Here is a 23,859-nt window from a genome sequence, read left to right on the forward strand (position 1 = left end):
TAGGCTTTCAGCAGCTATATCAGTGGTAAAATTGTTGAATATTAAAAGGGGCATATGGCAACTGAGCAATAGAAAGCTGGCAGTTGCCAGGTATTTTTGGCTGCCACACCTATAAGCTTTACCCAGTAGAGATGATGGTAATGAATGATAGAAGTTGTAGTTCAGTAACATTTGGATGGCTGCACATTTCTTCTCCCTGCTCTTAACTGCCAGCTTGTACAATTGAAACTTCTGTAGCCCTCAAATATTTTTCCATATATGATTAGTTTTAAATATTCAAATATTTCCTTCTAGTTTTGAAAGATAATATTCTGAACACAAATAACCAGGTAAATACTCTTCCACTGCTACTCTGACCCATACTTTTAAATTGTTATTTTCAGAAACCACTGGGAAATGGAATATATAAGGCTTTTGTATGAACACAGGCATCATCAAACTTCAATATTATTTGCTAATGGAAGTTCTGTAATAAACATATTGCATTGATTTCTTACAGAAGGAAAGAAGCCAGAGAAGTTACTGAAAGGGTCCTGCTTGCTGACGGGTCGAACCAACAAGGTACGTCTGTTCAGCTTGTCAGTACAGGAAAGGAAGACACCTCCACATTTCCCCAGAGACCAAGAGTCTTCCCCAAAGCTTGAAGTGGCACAGGCAAAAAAAGCAAAGAAAAAATACAAGCCATAAGAGGGAAAAAATCAAACATTTTTTAAAAAATCAGTTGGTTTCTGCCACAACCAGTTTCAGAGTGCAACAGACCTGCATGTCCTTCATCTCAAATATCACAATTCAAATGATTCAGAAAGGAAAATCGTGAACTCCAAAATATTTCCCAGTTTTATTATTTTGAAGCCGCAACTCAGCAGAATTTTTTAAAAGATCATAGATTAAAGTGGAGCAATGCTGTCCATGTGAAACATGTGCATAACTTGATTTGTTTTAATTATAAAACAATTAGAATGGAAGGAGGTTGACTGCAAGAATTAAGGAATTTAAAAACTACACACTATAACATTGTAGCAAACCCCCCTCATCCTCCACAGAAACAAATTCACCTATTAAAAAATCATGGTGATTTATAGCATAATTCTTGCGATCCTTCTCCATTCTATGAGAACTAATTGCAATGTTTAGGATTTTAGGAAAGTTATTTGGTTAAATGTCTTATTCCACTACAGAAATCTCACCACAAGCTTTTCTTTGCATTGCAGAAACACGCCTTCAAAAAATCCAGATTCCCAGCCTTCTCCTGGTCTGGAAAATACAATGTTCACCTTATCTGTTCTCTGTAGTTGCTCAGGATTCCATACATTTCAAGCACATGAAAACTAAATTTTGAGTATTTTAAAATGCACAGAATTTGCATTCTAATTTGCAAACATAATGGCACCTAATATATAGAGATACACTACTTTATTTTGTAAGATTTGTTTCAATCAAAGAAATAACACAACACTTTCTTAATTGGAATTCAGTCGACTGTACAGAAATAGAATATCTGTTCTTAATTTGTATGCAAGGGGATTATATTAGTAGTTAGACTACTGCAAATATTTTACTAAGTATTATTAATATATTCAATGTGCTATGACATTCTCTGAAGGAAAAAACCAGGTAGAAGAAGAACTATACCCTGTTTCCCCTAAAATAAGACATCCCCAGAAAATAAGACCTAGTAGAGGTTTTGCTGAATTGCTAAATATAAGGCCTCCCCCGAAAGTAAGACCTAGAAAAGTTTTTGTTTGGAAGCATGCCCGCCGAACAGAACACCAGAGCATGCAGAATCGGTAAATGTATGTACCATAGATTGTTGTACATGGAAATATTGGTAGTAACAAGACATTCTTGATAGGATTCACAGTTTGTCTGGTTATGCTGGTTTATGATGGCAACTACTGTACAGTATATAATAAATGTTCATTTTTTCATTCAACAATAAATGTGAATTCTTCTTCATGGAAAAATAAGACATCCCCTGAAAATAAGACCTAGAGCATCTTTGGGAGCAAAAATTAATATAAGACACTGTCTTATTTTCGGGGAAACACGGTAGATCTAAGACATGCATTGCTTTAAGAGCAGGAACCCATTAAGTAGTCCTGGAATAATTCTATAGACATATTCAACATCAGAACTTGTTCAAAATGAAATTTTAAAAGATCGCCAGAATTCATTTCAGTAATTATGCTCTTGTAGGCCAGCATATGTCATAATTACACTAATTCACCTTTATGGTCACTGCACCATTCCAACTACTCAAAGTGCACCACAAAACCTACTTTTAAGCCTAACAGAGGAACTCCTAAGGTGTTGAAGAATGGCAGTGAATGATGGTGTGTCCATCCCTCTCCTGGAAGTGGGGTGCAATGTAAGATCAACTGCAACAAAACCCCTTTCACTGCTTGTTGGCAGCATCTTCCACTAGTGGAAGAAGGCTGGGCCTGTCATTGCTCACCATCCCCCTCCTCAGTACCTTAAAAATGGGTGGCTGTATAGTTTAAAACATAGGTTTGAAGGTTAGCAGTGGGAGATGTAGCAGTGGGAAAGATAATTATATCCTTTGAGCGGATTTCTTGATGTAGGATCTTGCCAGAAAGTCAATTAGGGGTGGAGGTGCAGGAAGTGAGTGAGGAAAAGTGAAAATGTAAAACCTGAGCAAAATAGTATTACTTTGTAATCCCATCCTTACTCTTCACAGATGGTAGATGAGCTGCTATGATGACACAGTGACCTAAACATGATAGCTGATGAAAAAAATTAATGTGACATTTTGTAATATTGACAAATAAGGCAGATAGTATAGTATGGAATATGGATATGTTTTGCATATTTTTACTGAACCTAGGAGTTTTATTCAAGATCTCTGAAAAATTAAATATAATCATATTCAAGGATTTTTTTTTGAAAAAATGTTGTTTTCTTGTAACTGGCGTTCTTCCAAGTGGTCATCTGTGCTCTCACACAAATGAGGTTTATGCCTGTGCAGATTTCATCCAGAAAGGTCTAGAGCTGAGTAGATTAGTAAGGATACCTCTTTTTGTCACCTCCCGTCACTGAAGAACAGCAGAGAGGATGTCATGACCAAAACCAGCATCTGGTCTATAGTGGTAAATGAATGTGGATTACTGTGACTACATAGCAGCTTTGCACAGGTCAGATAATATTCCAGGTAGCAGAGATGCCGATGAAGCCATAGCTCTCCATGGACACATATACAAGCCTTCAGGAACAGGCTAATTAATTCATAACCTAATCAAACTCTCTGGACAATAGGTGAATCCTCCCCTGTATTGATAATCTTGACGCGATGGTCATGTGAGTTGGTACTGACAGGAACATGTTGCTCAATAGATTGGTCTGACTGATGAACTAATACATATGTTGCAGGCACCAAGGAACTTGTGGAGATTAAACAGATGTGTCAAAAATGGGAATTTGCTTTACCAATGTTATTAAGATGCTTTTAATACAACATGATTTTTGGAGAGCTTGGCTTCTCTATAACAGTAGGTGCATCATACTTCTCATGGGATTTGGAATAACCCACAGGAGAAGCCGGCCTTATCCAACTAGATTTCGAATAGGAAGACTTGTCTGACTTCTATCTCATACAGAAACAGAATACTTCACCAGTGTAAGAGTAGCAAGTCTGACTGACAAAGAGGATGTGGACTCCCTAGCAGATGCTTGGCACATGATAGTACTGGAGTGTTCTTGGACACTGAGGGAACCATCAGTACCAACACAGATTTAAATTTCTTAGACTTGGCAAGGGTAGAAGGCGAAAAATGAAACATTGGAGCTAGAGACTCCTTCCACAATTCTTAAAGACCTGAGATGTAAATCCTCAACACATTTGGCAACTCTACAACATGCCTTTCTTCCAAACACAAAGTGTGTGTCAGAAAGGTAAACTTTCCAATCACACTTGGAATACAGCTTGGACAAGGCAGTTGAGGCCAAAGAATACAGATTAATGGGGGAAACTTGAGATAAACTAAAATATATTTTACTGTAGTAAGAAAACTATCAAAAAGAGATAAGAATAAATAAAAAGAAAAAACAAGGAAAATTACTTAATGAAAGATTCCCAAAGTAAAGCCGCTCTAAGGAAAGATGGAGAGAAACAGAGGGGACAGTCGTTTGGGGGGAGGCAAAATGGTATCCCTTCCAATCTACTCAACTTTAAACTTTTCAAATTGAGTCTTCTAGTTCATAACTAGCAAGAATTTTGCCTGTTATTCATGCATGATGCACTTAGTGTCTTCTACCTTATCATATAGATGCTGCCATGAGAAGCTGATATACAGTGGGGGGGGGAGTATTTAGTCAGATACCAATTGTACAAGTTCTCCCACTTAAAAAGATGAGAGAGGCCTGTAATTGACATCATAGGTAGACCTCAGCTATGAGAGGCAACATGAGAAAACACATCCAGAAAATCACATTGTCTGATTTTTCACAAATTTATTTGCAAATTATGGTGGAAAATAAGTATTTAGTCACCTACAAACAAGCAAGAATTCTGGGTCTCACAGACCTGTAACTACTTCTTCAAGAGGCTCCTCTGTCCTCCACTCATTACATGTAGTAATGGCACCTATTTGAATTTGTTATCAGTATAAAAGACACCTGTCCATAACCTCAACCAGTCACTCCACTATGGTGAAGACCAAAAAGCTGTCCAAGGACACTAGAAACAAAATTGTAGCCCTGCACCAGACTGGGAAGACTGAATCTGCAATAGGCAAGCCGCTTGGTGTGAAGAAATCAACTGTGGGAGCAATAATTAGAAAAGACCACTGATAATCTCCCTCGATCTGGGCTCCACACAAGGTCTCACCCTGTGGGGTCAAAATGATCACAAGAACAGTGAACAAAAATTCCGGAACCACACGGGGGGAGTTAGTGAATGACCTGCAGAGAGCTGGGACCAATGTAACAAAGGCTACCCTCAGTAACACACTATGCCGCCAGGGGCTCAAATCCTGCAGTGCCAGACGTGTCCCCTGCTTAAGCCAGTACATGTCCGGGGCCGACTGAAATTTGCTAGAGAGCATTTGGATGATCCAGAATAGTATTGGGAGAATGTCATGTGGTCAGATGAAACCAAAGTAGAACTGTTTGGCAGAAAGACAAAGGGACCAGGGCGACTGATCCGTATACATGAAAGAATGAATGGGGTCATGTATCGTGAGATTTTCAGTGCAAACCTCCTTCCATCAGAAAGGGCACTGAAGATGAAACGTGGCTGGGTCTTTCCACATGACAATGATCCCAAGCACACTGCTAGGGCAATGAAGGAGTGGCTTCATAAGAAGCATTTCAAGGTCCTGGAGTGGCCTAGCCAGTCTCCAGATCTTAACCCTATAGAAAACCTTTGGAGGGAGTTGAAAATCTGTGTTGCCCAGGAACAGCCCCAAAACATCACTGCAACAGTGTATGCCAACCTTGTGAGGACTTACAGGAAGCGTTTGACCTCTGTCATTACGAATAAAGGATATATAACAAAGTATTGAGGGGAACTTTTGTTATGGACCAAATACTTATTTTCTACCATAATTTGCAAATAAATTCGTGAAAAATCAGACAATCTGATTTTCTGGATGTGTTTTCTCATGTTGTTTTCTTATGTTGTCTCTCATAGTTGAGGTCTACCTATAATGTCAATTACAGGCCTCTCTCATCTTTTTAAGTGGAAGAACTTGTTCAATTGGTATCTGACTAAATACTTTCCCCCCCACTGTAAATGCTAGAAAGCAAATACAGTTTTTTGCTATGAACTGATTGCAAGAATAATTAAAGCAATAGTGGGAAACAGTGACATAAAATTTTGTGTCCTTTCACATGGAATTGACTCAAACTCCCATAATTCTTTGCGATAATATGCTGCCAGCAATTAAAGGAATTGCAACCTGGAAGGCCAATGCTGCTCACTCCAAACTAACAATGGGAGTAAGGGTAAGGTGGTAACCTGAAGTTGTGATATCCAAAAACTGTAAACGAAAATATCTGTATCAGACATTCAAAACTGGCCATGAGCCTATTAATTTATTCTTTGTTCTACTTTGTATAAACTTATTACAATTAATTGTACTTTTTTATATACGTACTTGTGCAAACTATGGGACATTTCAAATCATTAATCTCTCTCATGTTAAATAGTGCTATCTATATGAAACAGTACAATACTTTCACCTAAATACAATGCACATCAGATCTGTTTGTTACCTGTTTCTGTAGTGGTCAACATTGAAACTTTCTATTTTACACTTGACTTTAGTGTAGACATCTTGTACATCAACTGAGGCACTGAGGTCTTCCAGTTCACCGACAACACAGATCTCTGCAGCATATAATAAAAATTAGATGTGAGTTTCAATCATTATTTCACCCATAAAAGACAAAAACTCTTTGAGAGATTTATCAAACACATTTTTTCCTTTAAGTTTATCTGCAACAAAGGTGATAGTTTCTTAAACAGTTAACAGTACTCATCTCACAAAAGATGAGACCTGTATTCAGAATGACAATGTCCCTGCCATTTTACATTGAACACTTTTGATCTAGCTCAACAAAGGTGATAAGCATGTAAATCCCTAGGGATATCAGTAATTTCCCACACAATCTGGTGTTTTACGTACCAATCTTGACCCTATCCATCAGTCAAATTGGTAATCAGATTTGGAGGCAAAGGAAAAAGACAAAGGAGTAGGCTAGATTGAGTCTCCTTGCACTCAAAGGACCCTTCCACGCAGCCATATAACCCAGAATATCAATGCAGATAATCCACAATATCTGCTTTGAAAGCGGTTATCTGAGTCCACACTGCCATATAATCCAGTTTGATGTGGATTTTACACAACTGTGTGGAAGGGGCCAAAGCTTACTGATCTCACTGGTGTTATATCTATCTTCAAACCAAGATTTAAAAAGCCTGTGCCGAAAAGAACCTGCACAGTGCCCATCTGTTACTAAGGTACTAATGTGCAGACAAAGAAAAGTAAATCACAGGTAGGGTGGTGATAGAAAGTAATCAATTAAGGATTTAATCTTGCTCTTACCTTGATATTGAAATTGGATTGTGCCTATCTTTCTTCATAATTATGACTGGAATATATTCTGAACCTTCACTAATAAGTTTGACTTCCATACATACATAAATCAATACTGTATTTAAAGTGCTTAACCATATGTCATGTTTTATTAATTTAAATGCTTGGTCACGGTCAACAAATGTGTCACATTATTTACTGATACCAAATGAAGTCTGGACTAAAGTTTGGATCTTATCCATAAACTATTTTATTTATCAGATTAGAATCTTATACTACAAACCTTCTGAGCTATTTCTTGCACAGCAATAAATGTCAGCTTTTTCATAAAATGCCTAGTCTAGGTTCATTTTGCATGGAATTTGGTGTGAATCAAATTTTAAGGATTGCAGGTGCTATCAAGCAAACATTTGTTTCATTCAAATCATGGATAATGCTGAGTAGAAATTCTAGTGAATTAATATACTAAATAAAATGTATTTACCTGGAAATGTGAAACTACTAGCTTTGTTAAAAATAATATTCACCGTGCAGTACCTGTGCCTTTATTTTCTGGATCTGGTGCAAACAACTTTACAGTGAGTTTTGGCAACATCCACTGCATCCATAAACTAACACGTCCACTTGATATACCAATGTTACTTGTTGTTTGTTCTAAGGTAATAGAGTCAGAGAATGGAGAATCATCACCACCTTGTAGAGATTCGCCCTGCCAAAGGGGAAAACACAAGTAATTACCCAACTTTACTTGAATAAAATACATAAAAACTAACTGTTTTTACAGGTTGATGAGCACCTCTTATCTCAAATGTTTGGCACCGGAAGTGTTTATATTTTACTTTTTTAAAAGATTATCTGTATTTTCATGAATATGCATAATTATATATCTTGGAGATGAGACTCATGTCTAAGAATGAAAAAATGAATAAAGAACAATTTATGAGATATGTAGGGGAATTAGAAACAGGAATCATCTCATTTTTTATATAGTATTTTGAATCCATGGCTCCAAGTTGTAGTCTCTGAAGATGCACAAAACAAGCTTGTTCCATCCTGTGAAATACTTGAAATGGCTGTCATGTCAAATCTTAACTGTATTTTTCTAGTTTGAATACATATTTATTGATTTTAACTGAATTTTTAATACCCATGATATTTAATTCTGTTTTAATGTTTATATATTTGTAGATTATTATTATTATTATTATTATTATTATTAATTCATTTCTATGCCATTTTTTTCTATGGGTGGGAGTCAAAGTAGCGTATGAAAGTTTAAAAACACAAATACATATACATCAATACATAAAATACATAACCAACCCACTAGATTTTAAATTGTACTGAAATGCTTTTGATATAAGATGTTTTGAGTCTCTTTGTGGAGAGAAAAGGCAGGGTATAAATAAACATAATAATAATAATTTTCTCCAACACAGATCATATATTAATTTCCCTCACCGATACGACAATTTAGATTGGCAAAATTGCAATACTAATTCTTGGCATGACTACATTTTTCAGATGTTTCCCAAAAGTACAGATTAATCTTCTCTCTTAAGAAGGTGTGGCTTTTTTGCTCTATGAAATCATATGAACAGTTTCAATTCTATATCTTCACAAACAGGTCAAACAATCTTGCATAATAGGAGTCATCGGTTTTGACGCAGCAGGGGAGACACCTGAGTGGAAATAACATTATATACCAGAGAGTTTTTTCAATAAATATTTTGAGAATGTATGCAACATATCATAATTTCAATCTGTTTATTATTCCTTGAATCTCTTCATAATATCTATCATCATAAATCACACACTTAAATATTTCTATTCCACGTGAACATTAGGAAGAACTTCCTCACTGTGAGAGCTGTTCAGGAGTGGAACTCTCTCCCCCGGACTGTGTGGAGGCTCCTTCTTTGGAGGCTTTTAAGCAGAGGCTGGGTGGCCATCTGTCGAGGGTGCTTTGAATGCGATTTTCCAGCTTCTTGGCAGGGAGTTGGACTGGATGGCCCACAAGGTCTCTTCCAACTCTATGATCTATGATTTTCAATACTTCATCTTCCTCCGACAGTGAAATTTCTAGCACTTTACAATTACTCACTTCTTCTGTTTTGTAGATTGACTTTAAATGTTATTTCAAAGTAATAGAGGCTAAAATTCTTAAGCTTATTTTTAAAGTGTAATGTTTTACCGGGGGCAATTAGCCAATCTGGAAAAAATTAAATGTAATTCAAATGTCCATGATCAAGAAGACTGTGTTGCTATTATCCTGTTGCTGCATTTTTGGATGAATTTGAACACCCCGCTCCCAGAAAATGAAATTAGACTATTGTCTGCATTTGTAGCCGTCACTGGCTTTGTAAGAAGTGGTCCTATAGCGCATCTGAAATATGCAGAAAATAAGTACGGTACTTTTAATAGCTGGCTCCGATCAGACTCTAGCATTCCTTCCCAAAAAAGGCCCAGTTGGCTCAGTCTTGGTTTCTCTTCTACTAACAGTTTTTTGGTCAACAAGTAAAATTGTGCTTATGCTATAACATATTTTAACTGTTATTTGTATTGTTTTCTAATCTTTTTATGGTCTTAATGTTTTTTCTATACACACTATTGCTCCTTCATTAGAATTTAAAACACAAACCTTACTACATGATTGTTTCACATGAACTGTGTCAGTTTGGATTTGAAGGTAATAAAGAAATTACTAGAGTATTATAAGAAAAAGTATAAAGATGTGTGCCAAAGGATTCAATATATTTTGGGGTAGGAAAGAAACTAATTTAATATTCAATTGCCTTTTTATTTAAAAAAATGAAGTTTTACTATTTAAAAATATACCGTTTTAATCAAAACAGCAAGCTCTGTCAAAAATTGTTTCTCATAATGCTTAATATTTGGTTTCTATCATGTTTAGTGATGTAAATTTACAATTTTTCTAAATCCACAGAAATAATGACAGAATCTAAAAGGTGGAACTATTTTCCCACCACTCTCCATGCCAAAGCCTAACATACACAATTTAATTATTTTGCCAGTTCTTGCAAATTGACCCAAAATGAAGGATTTATTTTTCTTAGGGGAATTTATCTTTATTCATCTGGAGGAACCAAACATATAAGGCCTTCATCCTTGGCCCATACTAAAGCTCAGGGATGATCAGAGTTTGGAGTAAATTACTGCTTTGCCTTATCAAAATAACTTCTGTGTTTCTGTTCAATCACTCGGCTTCCCCAAGGACTAAACACTTCCTCAACTGTTTGTACTTAAGTAAACGGTAACAAGTGGTCTGTTGTAGTCTGTACTACCTGTGCTCCAATGCAGGGGTGGTTAAAATGATTAACTGTTTCTAAGCCCTGATACTTAAGCCTTTCACTCATGTTTCCATCCTCGCCACCACCCAGTTTGCAAAATTCGTGAATCCTGATTGCTTTACCCACACAAGAGTGCAGCACTCCCTCTCAACCTGTCAGCATGAAAAGAATTACTCACAGCTTAGAAGTATAAATCATCTGCCCATAGTATAAATAAATACTTCATATGCTGTTTAATACAAACAATTGTTGGAGTGGGTCATAGCACACCATCCCTTCTACCTCCACTTCATTTACAGCAAGCCTAATATATATGAAAGAACTGGAAAGCCTTTCAAAATAATCATTTTGGCCCAGCAGAGAAGTAGGACATTTTAACTGAAAATATCTAAAGAGGGGGAAAGCCCATACATAAGGTTCAGCACATTTTTATTTGACAGTGTTCAAGGCTTTAAACATGAATTGTAAGGGACGTATAAACAAAATAGAAACAAATTTCAAAGTGGTCCCTTGATACAACAATAATCTAAATATATCCAGGAAACATTACACCATAGCAAATTCCAGTAATTGTAACATAACTAAAATATTATAAACCCCGAGGAAATAAATTCTTCAACTTAATGAGCCTACCTATACTATTACTGTTTACAATACTGAGTAAGAAAAAACCCCAATCATCTTCAAGAAACTATATTGAGATATTTTGATTTATGGTCTGTAAGTTAACCTAGTTTCTTAAAGACTCCTTACTTTAATAATTTCAAGCATTACATTTGAGCCAGTACTGCTGTTGCTCTGCTGCCTCCCTCTGTGACTTTCTTCATTAGAACTGAATGCATGTTTGGTAAATGGTTAAGCCCAAGTTAGGCTTAAGCCATAATAAAGTTTTAATGAAAAGAATTACTTCAACAGGGAAAAATTACCAACTTAGGACTTCTCACCACCAGACCTTCTGCTACTGCAAACAAATACAGTTTCACTTCAACAGATAACCCAAAAAGAAACTTGGGAAAGGTTTAAGGAAACCTTTCTATTTGAAAATACTTTTAACAGACAAATTGAATCACAGACTTAATATTATGATACAGAGGGATATTTCTTTATTTCTTTAATTTATATGTCGCTCTTCTCCCCAGCACCTTTGAAACTAACCAAGAGGAAGAAGTTTGTAGGCTAAACTTTCATAGATGGAGTCTAAAGCCTTCATTACACAAGGCTGCTAAAATGCAATTACGGCAGCATAAAAGTGCCTATTGATACAGCTTGTCATAAAACATCATGAGTATCCCATGGGTGCATTGCAATTGAATTGTGATTGGATTGTCTCCTTTCATTGATAGGAAAACGCCATTAATGAATCCGATATCACTGTTGCTCTGCCACTCTTCCTTGTGTGACAAATTCCTTCTGCTGCAGTATTGCAAGGCAAAGGAAGGTCTTGCAAGAACACCAAAACTGTGCAACTGCGCAGCTGTTGCAAAATAGAGGATTTTTTAAAAAAAAAATGCAGGTCTGTAATGATTAGGATAAACATAGAAAGAAAGTAAGGCTGTGAGGAATACTGATTGTGGGAATTTGCATCAATTAAGTGCTAGTATTGCAGAATTGCACCAAAGTGTGAAAGAGAGTATTCCAATAATGGTATGGTTCCATTTGCTTAAACATGACGGCAACAAGACAATGGACTGATGTGATAAAATCCTGCTTCAACTGTGTCTTAGAAGACTAAACATTACAATGGAATAAAAGATAGGAGATGGAAAGTGTTGTGACCAAGACTCTACTAACCAATTTGAGGTGGTCTGCTTATATTGCTTGATGTGAAACATTTTGGAGATGTAGGACAGACTCTGAATTCGGACTGAATGCTCTCACCTTCTGGGTAAGGAGTCAAATTACATAACATAATTGAAAAGGTTATCTCTAGAGGTTGCAAAACGGATTCTTCTTTTCCTTTGGAGCCTAAGGAGCCAACAGGCAACTGAGAAAAAATTCACTCCCATATACCCCCTCCTGGTAAGAACAAACGATTAAAGGAGGATGCGCACAGTATCTGAAATCTTCTCAGGAAAGCAGGTGATCACATGCCCTGGAATGCCACACTGGAATAAACTGTGAGGCATAGCCAAATAAAGTGTAAAAGAATTTATTTTGCCTCTTGGAATGGTGCAACCAAGTCTTGGATATTGTAGGTATGTAACCCTTATTACCAGAACAAACACTTGGCTCTTGCAATTATCCCAAACCATAAACAAGGCCCATGAGCACACTAGATGGGAAAGTATGATAGATTTAATCAAATCTATCTAGACAGCACTGCTTTGGGGACTAGTAGTTAATAGTTTGTGCAGAAAGCTAAACAGCAGGTAATCAAAAATGGAAGCAAAACCTTCCAAGTGCCTGCTCATAGCCAAGTGAGAGAGGGCAGGGGCAGCTGGAAGCCATTGTTTATTATAATGTTTGAACACAGCCATTGTGTTCAAAGTTTAATTTCAAACACGATTCATTAAATGTTTGTGTGCTGCATGTTTATTGTTAGAGCACTTGTTTAATCTTTACTCATGTTAGTTAACTTGTATCTTCTATTCTTTTGATTTCTATTTGGTCACTTGCCCAGTCTTTATATCCCAGATCACTATTACATGCCAATATAATTTTTAATTACCTCTGTAGTTGTCCCAAAGTCAGCAGATGGACTACATGTGCTGGTATCCAGTGGAGCTGTCCCAACACTGCTTTTAATCGGGGAGCTAGGAGGTGCAGGCCCTGAAGCAGATTCTGTATAGGCCTGAGAGTGGTGCAAAATGCCTTTCTTCTGAATCTTATTCCAGACTTTGTTCATTATATCTGTTAGTTCATACAGCAATTGTACCTTAATTGGAAAGAAATACAGTAGCTTTAACAAACATCTGAATAGCAATATTTTCCCTTAAGAACTCCAAATTATAAATACACCCATTTAAAATTACCACATAACATTAGTATTTTAATTTTTATGAAAGAAAATTCTGCATGAAAGAAGATTATCAACGTACAGGACATAGGTCTAAAAAACAGAATCACTGCATCTTATTGGGTAAAACATGAAGATACAGCTTTTAAAAAAACAAACTCTATATCAGTTTCTGGATACAGTAGAGTTCTGGTTATCCGACCTACCGTATTATCCAACATGCCAGGTCAGCCATTTGGAGAAGCCCAGTGCATGTTTCTAGGCAGCAACACGTACGGGGCTTCCTTAAATCGGGCGCTTGCCAGAGGGAAGAGGCTCATCCCTCCAGCGAGCACTCGGCCCTTTGAAGGCGCCCCGTGTGCATTGCTAGGCAGCAACATGCATGGAGCATCCCTAAACCGGCTTGCCAAGAGGGATAATAGGGCCTCCCTATTATCTATCAGTTCCAGTTATCCGAGATTCGGCCTGCCCGTTTATGTCGAATAACTGGAACTCTACTGTATTTCAAGGGCTCCTATTCAAGCTGTCCCTTCAGAGAACAGTGCATCAGCTCCAAATTCTAAACAGAACAACAACCCATTCTGCACAATGCAGGACGTTTTTTCCATGGTATATATGAACTAGAAAACCAGCAACCAATATGCAACTGTGCAATTGTTTTGGATGGATCATTGAATATCCAGGTAACGTTCTGTATAACATGTACATTCTTTGACTTAATTTTAAGAACATAGAATCATAGAGTTTAAAAAGATCTTGTGAGCCATCCAGCCCAACCCCCTGCCAAGAAGCAGGAAAATCACATTTAAAGAACCCTTGATAGATGGCCATCCAGCCTCTGCTTAAAAGCCTCCAAAGAAGAAGCCTCCACCACACTCCGAGGGAGAGAGTTCCACTGTTGAAGAGGTCTCACAGTTAGGAAGTTCTTTCTAATGTTCAGGTGGAGTCTCCTTTCCTTTCCTAGTCTCCAGGACACAGAAAACAAGCCTGATCTCTCTTCTCTATGACTTCCCCTCACATATTTATACATGGCCACCATGTCTCCCTTCAGCATGTACATACGGTATACAGATATACCTTATATATGTTTTCATAAACAAGCATTATTCAAGGAACTGCATAACTACAGTTTGATATATTTCCCAAACATAATACATAAGCAGATATACAGCTGGATACCATATCCAGCTTGCCATGGGTAAGAGGAATTTTCAAACTTTACAAAAAATCTTCAGGCCCAGGACATACCCAGAGAATGATGTTTACTTCTAATATGGGTAGAACAAATGCAGAAAAATGATGTTGTCTGTTATGATCTGATAAAAAACAGGACTTCATTTTAGGGATATGAAAATGTAATCTATTCCCACCACTCTCTCTAACACTGTTGACACATGCTCCACAAATCTGCAGAATTCACCTCAATATTTCAGTGTTCACATTTCATACTGAAATTTAATATTTACAGCAAAGAATCAACATATTTCTTTGCTGTTAAGAGAGCAAAGAAGAATGCTTAATCATTATATTTCCATATTTCCATTTTAAAGGTACATTCAAACTGGCTTGCAGTACCATATACAGTATACTCTCAGTTACTCAAACAATCAGAAAAAATGGAAGAAATAATACTTAAAATAAAAATAAAAATAAAATCAATTTTAGCAGAAATGTTACATTAAGATACATTTGTCTTTATTTGCTTTTAATTACTGCATTTCAATATTAATATTGCAGAGTTTATGGTATGGTATAATATGGTGTATAGTATTAGTGAGATGTATTTTAAATAGTAACTCTCAAGCAACCGGAAACTTCATTGATCTTGTATCTATCAATCCCCATAGGTACCAGTTTACTAAGAATATACTATACATGTAAAGTAACTTTAAAAGCATTGCTTTTCAATTTCAGTAACTTGGACATTTTTGGAGTTCACTACAATATAATGGCTATATCTATTCTTATTTTTCATATATCTTCCTTAAAACACAGTAATCCAGAAGATAAATATCCGTCACTTTGATTTCAAATTTTTTTATGTGCCTGAGATACATATCTGTAAATAAATACCTTCAGTAGACAAACTGCTAGAAAAATTAAGGACAAATCCCTCTATGATCCTTTTATTTTCATACAGATTAACAACATTAATCAGAAAATAACAAATAAACGTATTTAATTTAGTTGCTGAGACGCAAAATACAGAAAAGGGTATTTTCCCATTGAACAAAAGAAACATTAAGATATAGCATCATGGATCAATAGTAGTAGACCTAAGTTTTTACTGGATATGAAATGGATCTATTTTACTGACTGCATTTGATTATTATACGAGTGGTGGTTTCTATTTTGCATGTTGGTGGCAATGTCTCAAAAATGATTTTTCAAAATCATTTCCATGTACACATCTAATAATTAAGAGAAGCCAGTATTGGTATGTGGTCTCTTTTATTCCCAGTGTTGGCAGTACTTCTTAAATGTTGTGGCAGCTCTAGTAGCTTATCTATAAAATTATAACTATAGCAAAATTAAAACCATGAGAACAATGCTAGTATGGGATTTTCTTTCTTTCTTTCTTTCTTTCTTTCTTTCTTTCTTTCTTTCTTTCTTTCTTTCTTTCTCCCTTTTGAAAAAATGGAGTTTAAATAACTGCTTGTATGTTGCCCAGATGAATGTGTAGTAACTAGTGTGCGCAGTATTTGTCCCATTCTTAAGGAGTGCTCCTTACTCAGTGCTCAGCTGCAGAGTCTGCAGCAGACCCTGCGTGGCCTATGGGTGTAGTCTTTGAGCTTAGATGGCTGGGCCTCACAGGGTCGGCTGCAGATTCTACATCCAAGCGCCATGTGAGGAGCATGCCTTACTTGGCGCTCAGCTGCAGACCCTGCAGCAGACCCTGCGAAGCCCGGTTGCGTAGGCCCAAAGCCAGCACCCATAGGCTCAAAGCTCCCAGGCCTACGGGTGTAGGCTTTGGGCCTACGAACCCAGGCCTCGCAGAGCCTGCAACTGATTGCCGAATAAGGAGCGCTCCAAGTCCAAAATTGATTTAGCACAGATTTCTTAAACAATGCCATCGCTTCTATAAACCAACTTGAAGCTTTAAAATACTACTTTTGAAATATGTCATGTGTGTACATGGGATAAATTATAGATAGATATATGACAGGATATCCATGTTTTGAAATATTTTGTCCTTGAGTAACCAACTGACTCCCTCCCTCCCTTCCAATTCTTAATATGCCTTGAGGTGTTACTGACTATCTGCTTTCTCTTTTTATACATATTGATTTCTGATTTTGTTGATTCTGAGTTTTAATGACTGACATTTAATTTGTTTATATGCTTGATTTATGACTAGCCCCCTTGAAGATTTGTATGGGCAACAAGCAGGAAACTAGAATACAGTATGATTCCATATCCACAGGGATACATTCCTGGACTTCGCATAGATAATCAAAACTACAAATAATGGCAAACTTTATTATTTTAAATGGGATGAATGATGGTGGTACTGAGCAAAAGGTACAGAAAGCCTTAAGTGAATAAGTGAAATCATAGGCAAACGAAGCTGTGTATATTGGTTTTATGGACATGAGGGGCCACCCTTGGGCTAAATGAATGAATGAATAAATAAATAAATAAATAAATAAAGGATGTCCCCCTCTCCCCGTAACAGAGGGTATCATTACTTGGCTCGAAAATATAAAACAAGTATGTGTTAATTTCTACAAAGACTAAATTAGATCATTTCAACAGATGTAGCCACAGCGACAGCAAATAAAAGAAAAAAGGAGGGCCCAGCATTTAACAGTACATCTGCAAGTGATTTCATTCCATCAGCCAAAAGATGCATTTATGTGCTGTAGCTATTACACTGCGAAACTAATTTAAATTACAAAACTTGAAAGACCTTCAAAGCAAATCTTAATCTAAGTACCCAGATATTGATGGCCCAGTTTTTAGGGTATAAAGATGCCTGAAAGAAAATCTTTTTAAAAAACAAACCCTATAGTAATAATCTTTAAATCAAGCAATTTTTAATTTACTTCAGTAAATCAAATAAATTCACCAACCTGAGGATTTGAGCATTTCACTTCAAGAGATTCAAGGTCAACATGGAGACACACAACAAATGAATGTTTGGATTCGGGTCCCGCAACATGAAGCGTTTGTGAAGTGACTGCCAGAGTAGAAGTGCAGCCCATAGGTTCTATTAAATTAAGAGTCATTTGCTGCCCAAGAAGAGTATACACACTGAAATGATTCAGATTGACTGTCCAAGGGAAAGCATCACCTGGTGATGGAAAAAAGCAAAGCAAAACATCAAATAACCAGGACATAATTTCAGAAGTTTGATCAATAAAATTATCAAATGGATCATATAAATCAGTGTGGTCCAACCTTTAGTTACCCGAGGGCCAATCAAACTTTAGCATAGGAATGTGAGGGCCAGAGGCATTCCAGAAAGAAAACAAATTACATAATTAATATTGAATTACATAATTAAAATATTAATATTGAATTGCATAATGAAAATAGTTTTCCAGTAAGAAAGGCAAGGGTCAACAAAAATGAATTGGTGGGCTGCATGCCCCCGCGGGCCACGGGTTGGACCACACTGATTTAGATTATTCCAAAAATGGAATGGAAATAAAAAAGTGAGTTTGAGAACTACAGAAATTAGTCCTTAAACACAGTTCTATTCAGGATGCTCTAGTGAAGAAGGGAGAGGAGAAAGAGATTTTCACCAGCTGTTCATTGCAATATCCCATGCTATCTGAGGGTGCCCCCAACGTTTTGGAAGAAGGAAGGGAAGACAGCAGGAAAGGTGTGGGGAATACATCAGTAAAATGATAATCTACCCTATTTCTAAAAAATACTTTTTTCTGTTGGACTATAAGTAATTTTTAGACAAAGAGCACCCTTGCGTTTATAGAGGGCAAAGTCTGGATGCTTCCTCCTTTCCATTCTCTCTTCACGTCAAAAAGGCATATTATGAATGTTTCAACAGACCTAATGAAATAGAACTTGGAAGTGCTGATCTTTTTTTGTACTGCAGCACTCAAGAAGCCTCCAACCACTATGGCAAGGGGAAGATCTTTACAGTGTGAAAAAGATAGAAATATACATTTTAAATTAATAATATCATACACACAGGTCTAACTTCTTAAACACATTTCTGCATCTTTGTCTCTGATGGGAAATGATTAACATTAAAAAGAAATATATGAGTTTACCACAAATAGAATGAAAAAGGTTTTCGATGAAGAACAAGTCTGGAAACTGAATGAAGAATCAAAGTCACTGACATGTGTACAGCAGCTTAATTCAACATATAAACTATAGGGAATTGTGCTTTAAGTCTATCTAGCCACATGTTTTTGCTTTAAATTCAGATTTTCAGATTTTTTTTGTTTGATTTCAACTGAGTGAGTTTGAGGATATTTAAGAATATTAGGTAATCTTTGAAATGATGAGGTGTGTGGCCACAGTTGGGCTCCCTTTTTGTTTTGATCTGTGTACATAGATTAACACAAGATTTACATAGCTATTTTTATTGTGGTTAGAAAAATAACACTACATGATATTAAAGGCAGAGGTAATGATGGAGTCATAAACAGACAGTCGTTTGTACCCCTTGAGTTTAAAAAGAGCATGAAAGATATTTCATTTGCTTAAATGTTAGCTTTCAGAATTACAGAATGTATCCCTTGTTATACTGAACTATTTGATGCATTTAAGACACATTTGTGGTTTTCACAGAAGTTCATATAATTGATAGGCCATGAAGAGATCTTATGCTGAGAAGAAAAGGGCATAAAATTAAAACCTTGGATAAATTCATCAAAGAATGGAATGTGTTCTGGGGATTTCTTTTCTTCAAATAAGCGAGTCACTATGGAGTAAGAATCATAGATTTGGAAGAGACCAGAAGGGTCCTACACACCCCATGCTGTGTAGGAATATACAACTAAAGCACTCATTTACGGATGGTTATTTATAACCTCCAAAGATGGAGACCTCACCACAAAATGGGAAGTTAGCCAAAAGAACATTAATAGCATAGCAAAATCAGGACTCCTAAAGCCAATCACTAGTTCAGACTAGATTAGACCAACTCAGGAAACGAGTATATAGAAATACTGATTTACTATTTCCACTCATTCACTGATTCTGTTTTAAGGAAAGCAATTACGTGACCACAGGTATGTTGGTAGATAAAATAGGTATAGAAATCAAACATTTACCGATAACAAATCAGCATTTGCAAAGCTTGGTAAACAGGTTGAATTTCCTTTTTATGAGGTACAGCTGAAGCTTCTTCTGCAGAGTCCACTGTAAACATTGAAGATATTCATGTAAATGTCTAAAACAACCACTAGGTGATGTTCAGAAAATTGTTATTGTTGCTAAATTTTTTCTGACCACAACACTGAGCTGAGAGGAGACTATGTGGAGTCGTGACCCACATTTTCAAAAGCAATGACTGATTGATCGATTGATTGATTGACAGATTTACAGTATTTATATTCTGCCCTTCTCGCCACAAAAGGGAGTCAGGGTGGATCACAGAACACATATATGGCAAACATTTAATGCTGTTATACACAGACAGGACAGACAACAGTAAAGAGCACTGCTTCTTAAACTGTAAGTCCTAACACTCCCTTGGAAAAATGTTGGGGTCATGAAAGATTTGACAACAGGAAACGGTTTCTGAACTCCACCTAGATATTTACATGAATCTGTTAACAACATGCAGTGTTTATAGTGTAGAAAATGCTTCAGTTGTACTTCATAAAAAGGAAAATCAACCTGTTTAGCAAGCCTTGCAAGCGCTGAATTATTATTGATAAATGTTTGGTTTTTTTTTACCTATTTTATATACCTATATATGTGGGGCATATAAAACTTTATCAGGCAGAAAGGGATCATGAAAATGTTTCTCTGTCGGAAAGGAGTCACAAGCGGGAAACGTTTAAGAAGCCTGGTTTTGAGTACATATGCATTATATCTATATTAGAGTATACTTCTCTGTCAATAATGTGAAGAACACGTCTCAAATTATATCTAAATTATAAACATATCAGATATCAAATGCAAACCACATGTGCAAACTGGAACATGTTCCCAGATAGTGAAAATCAGAGATATTAGTGAACCTTATTGAACAAATTATTTCGGGTGCAAGTATTCTATAGAATCGCACTAGACAGTCTAGGAAATCCCAGAGAAGACACTTCTTCAGGAATCACAAGGTGGTCCAGTGCAACTCTAAGCTCAACTCAATGATCTAGAAAATGCCTAGATAATTATTCTGTTACGCACAAGTAAATGAAACCATGAAATCAATCCCATCGATTTAGGGTACTGGACTGAGAATTCTGAGAAAATGAACACAAAGTATTCCAAATGATAGCTATCATTAGTTATTGGTGCAATAGTTTAAACATTAGCTTCTTACCCATGTTACAACAAAATTAACACCTCGGGAAGACAATTTGCTTGCCAGTTTTAAGGCTTTAGAATGGATTCCTTCTGTATTTTCAGACCTTTTTTCTTTTCTTTTGTTATAATGGCTGTTCCAATATTTTGTTAAAACGTATATTATTTATTTTCTACAAGCACTGAGAACATCTCTATTAAAAATAGTATACAATATTGTTGTAGTCAGGCAAATTTGTCACCCATTTTTTATGAGTTATGAGGGTAACCAACATTGGCTGTTGGATTAAAGATTCTTGACAGGATGAACCTGTAAACATCATGCTTATTTAAACACCAAATATTATGTGTCATTTCAGTTCCATTTCTTTGTCATGTATTAAAAAACAAATAGTTCAAATTAAAAATTGTAACTATTTGAAAACTATCATTTAACTATTTAAAAACAGTTATATTTTAAAAGCATACTAAAGTAGAAGTAATAGAATTAAATTATTGTGATCCCCAAAGAATAATTAATAAATCTTAGATGGGCATGTCAAGACAACAGACAAGCCAAAGAAAATGGTATAAAAAGCATTTAACTAAACTGGGACTTGTTAAAGGGGAGAAATTGTCAACAGCATCACACCCATCAAATGTTAAATACTAACATTATTACATTTGAAAAAGTTAGTTTCCTTAAAATTGAAGTAGCACTCAATGTAGAAAACAATAAAATAAGAAACGATCAAAATTTTCAATGAATCCAAAGGAAAGTAACAGTTTGTAAGTGAAAGAAAGATCTAAAAATGATATAACAACCAGAATAAGAAAATAATTGTAATTCAACAAAAATGTGAAAATAATGGCATAGAAAGATTTGCACATACTAAAGAGAATATCGTCATCATCATCATCATCATCATCATCATTATATCTATTTATAACCCATCTTTGTCTCCATAAGGACTCGAGGTGGTTAACAAATACTGTAGCAACAAAATCCAACGACAGAATTGCAGAATTTATCTTAGATACAATGCCTTTCAATGAAATTAATTATCACAATGAAATATTCACAAGAAATAACAGGCAATGTGACCAAAAACAAACCCTTTTAGAACTTGCTATACTCTACCTTCTTCAAGAATTGGTCTTTGCACAACAAAGGGAATTTCTTGCAAGGGCTCCATATATTTGTGACCGGCACTCATAACTTTTATCTGGGGTAGGCACAGGACCAGTGTTCCTGGCATGCGAGCCTGTCCATGATACCAACTGCGCACAGTCCCAGGAATGTCACCCGACACAATTGTACTAGGAGATGGAAGGCTGTCATTTGGAATGAACATACAGCAGGACTGCACTTCAAGCTGAAAAACAAAACACATTCCTTGACACGTGTTTACTGAACTTCTAGATCAAAATCGTACACAACACCAAGAATGATAATCATTTCCAAATATATTTTTTTAAATGTCACAGCTTGTTTTTAAAAGAAAGTCAACCAGCAGCAGGTGTTTTACTTTTCTGTAATTTACACTCAGAAAAAGTCACACCTGAAGAGGTGTCATTTTAGCCTATAAACTTGTTCAGAAAAACACTAGCACAAAAAGCTCCACATATATCTACCTTTCTGCACCTCCTTCCAAGAGAGGTGATTGAGTTGGAAAATGTACTTGTAAAAAAAAAGGAGAAAGGGAAAATCCTTCTACTTTGCAGTTTATTATCTTTTTGTTAGCACCAGCTAAAGCCTTCCAAACAGACTACTGGCTATATATTTGTATTTTCAGTGTGAATTTTTCATTTCTATGAGGTTTGCAGAAAATAACATGCGTTATGAACAGTGAATCATTCTTAGCAAACATTACAGAAGTATGACTTTTGTTATGTTGCCAAATGTTGCTCATTATTGCCAAAACCACACATTACTAATACTGTATGCCTTCTGCAATTATGCACACATGGAATGTGAAAACTGGCTCAGATTCCTGGGAAATTTAGACTTAATGTTTATGGTGTTTTTTAAAGTTCAACTCTTCTAACCTTCATTGTACAGAACAAAGCTCTGAAAGTGTGCATGCAATTAACTTTCAATGGGAAAAGCATGCATACAGTATGTGCAAAAGGAGTCAGGATTCAGGTCCACCAATTATGACAAAATCCCCATTCCCATTGCCAAGCCTTATTAATTACCTATTTTAATTCAATTTTCAATATGTTTTTGAAAGATCACTTGTCACATTTAAAATAAAAGGTATACATTAATGAAGTTTACATGAAAATCAAGAACCAAGGGCTGGATCCAGAATCTCCTTTCTAGTAGTGGAAGGCTCCACTTCTGGGAAGCCATACTACTATATTTAGAGGTATCCTTATAATGTCATGAGCTTTTAGTTGAAAATATTCATTTGAACATTAGATGTTATGGTAATAGAGTAAGAAGATGGGGATCGGTAAAATGATGAAAATGCTTGAGGGGATCTGAATAAAGTTGTATTACAGGAAGCCTCTGCTTATTTGATGGGTTAGGGACCACAACATTGTCAGAAAGTTGAATCAGTTGAAAGTGAAAGTTTTTAACTTGCAAGTGCATTTTTGGCTTCTGAAAAACAAAACAAAAACACACTATGGCATACTGTAGCATTTGTGAGAGGAGTCCCCAGTGAGTCTCAAAGGCAAGAAGAACTGATGGAAGAGTAGACGCACTCCTCAAATTAATGGAACTTGTCTGTAATTTGCAAGTGTTGAAAGAGCAAATCATCAGAAAGCAAGTCATCCAAAGTTGGGGGAAGCCTGTATTTAGTTAGAGAGCTGTGGTGTGCTGTAAGAAATGATTAAAGATTAGGACTGTGAGAGTCAGAATAAAATATTTGTTTTAAACGTATTGAATTATTAATCTGTTTTGTTACCTACAACTTCTGTTATGGATGTGCTTTTGACCTGCCTCAATACTACAGATAGACAGGCAGATAGGGTTATTATTGTTGTTGTTATTATGTTTATTTATATATTGCTTTCCCTCTCTACAAAACAAGCTCAAAGCGGTTCAGATAGAGTGGTGGAAGCAAAGAGAGGAAGTTGGTGTCAGTAGGGATACAAGTTAAAT

At 36.1% G+C, this 23,859-nt stretch overlaps 1 protein-coding gene across 4 annotated transcripts in view; it reads right to left on the minus strand.

Annotated features, from left to right (window-relative positions):
• Nucleotides 1-23,859, minus strand: part of vps13b (vacuolar protein sorting 13 homolog B) — a 389,126-nt gene that overhangs the window by 175,267 nt on the left and 190,000 nt on the right. For 3 of the 4 annotated variants that reach the window (XM_003226609.4, XM_062980141.1, XM_008119487.3), the window contains exons 23-28: nucleotides 21,889-22,123; nucleotides 17,396-17,616; nucleotides 13,035-13,241; nucleotides 7,593-7,764; nucleotides 6,232-6,346; nucleotides 498-639 (exon numbers count right to left, since the gene is read on the minus strand). In XM_003226609.4, the coding sequence (XP_003226657.2) occupies nucleotides 498-639; nucleotides 6,232-6,346; nucleotides 7,593-7,764; nucleotides 13,035-13,241; nucleotides 17,396-17,616; nucleotides 21,889-22,123 (1,092 nt within the window). Of the gene's footprint in view, nucleotides 1-497; nucleotides 640-1,187; nucleotides 1,255-6,231; nucleotides 6,347-7,592; nucleotides 7,765-13,034; nucleotides 13,242-17,395; nucleotides 17,617-21,888; nucleotides 22,124-23,859 lie in introns of all 4 variants that reach the window. The other variant, XM_008119485.3, reaches the window with a different exon arrangement.

Source organism: Anolis carolinensis, chromosome 4 (genome assembly GCF_035594765.1).
Source record: "Anolis carolinensis isolate JA03-04 chromosome 4, rAnoCar3.1.pri, whole genome shotgun sequence".
Taxonomy (NCBI): domain Eukaryota; kingdom Metazoa; phylum Chordata; class Lepidosauria; order Squamata; family Dactyloidae; genus Anolis; species Anolis carolinensis.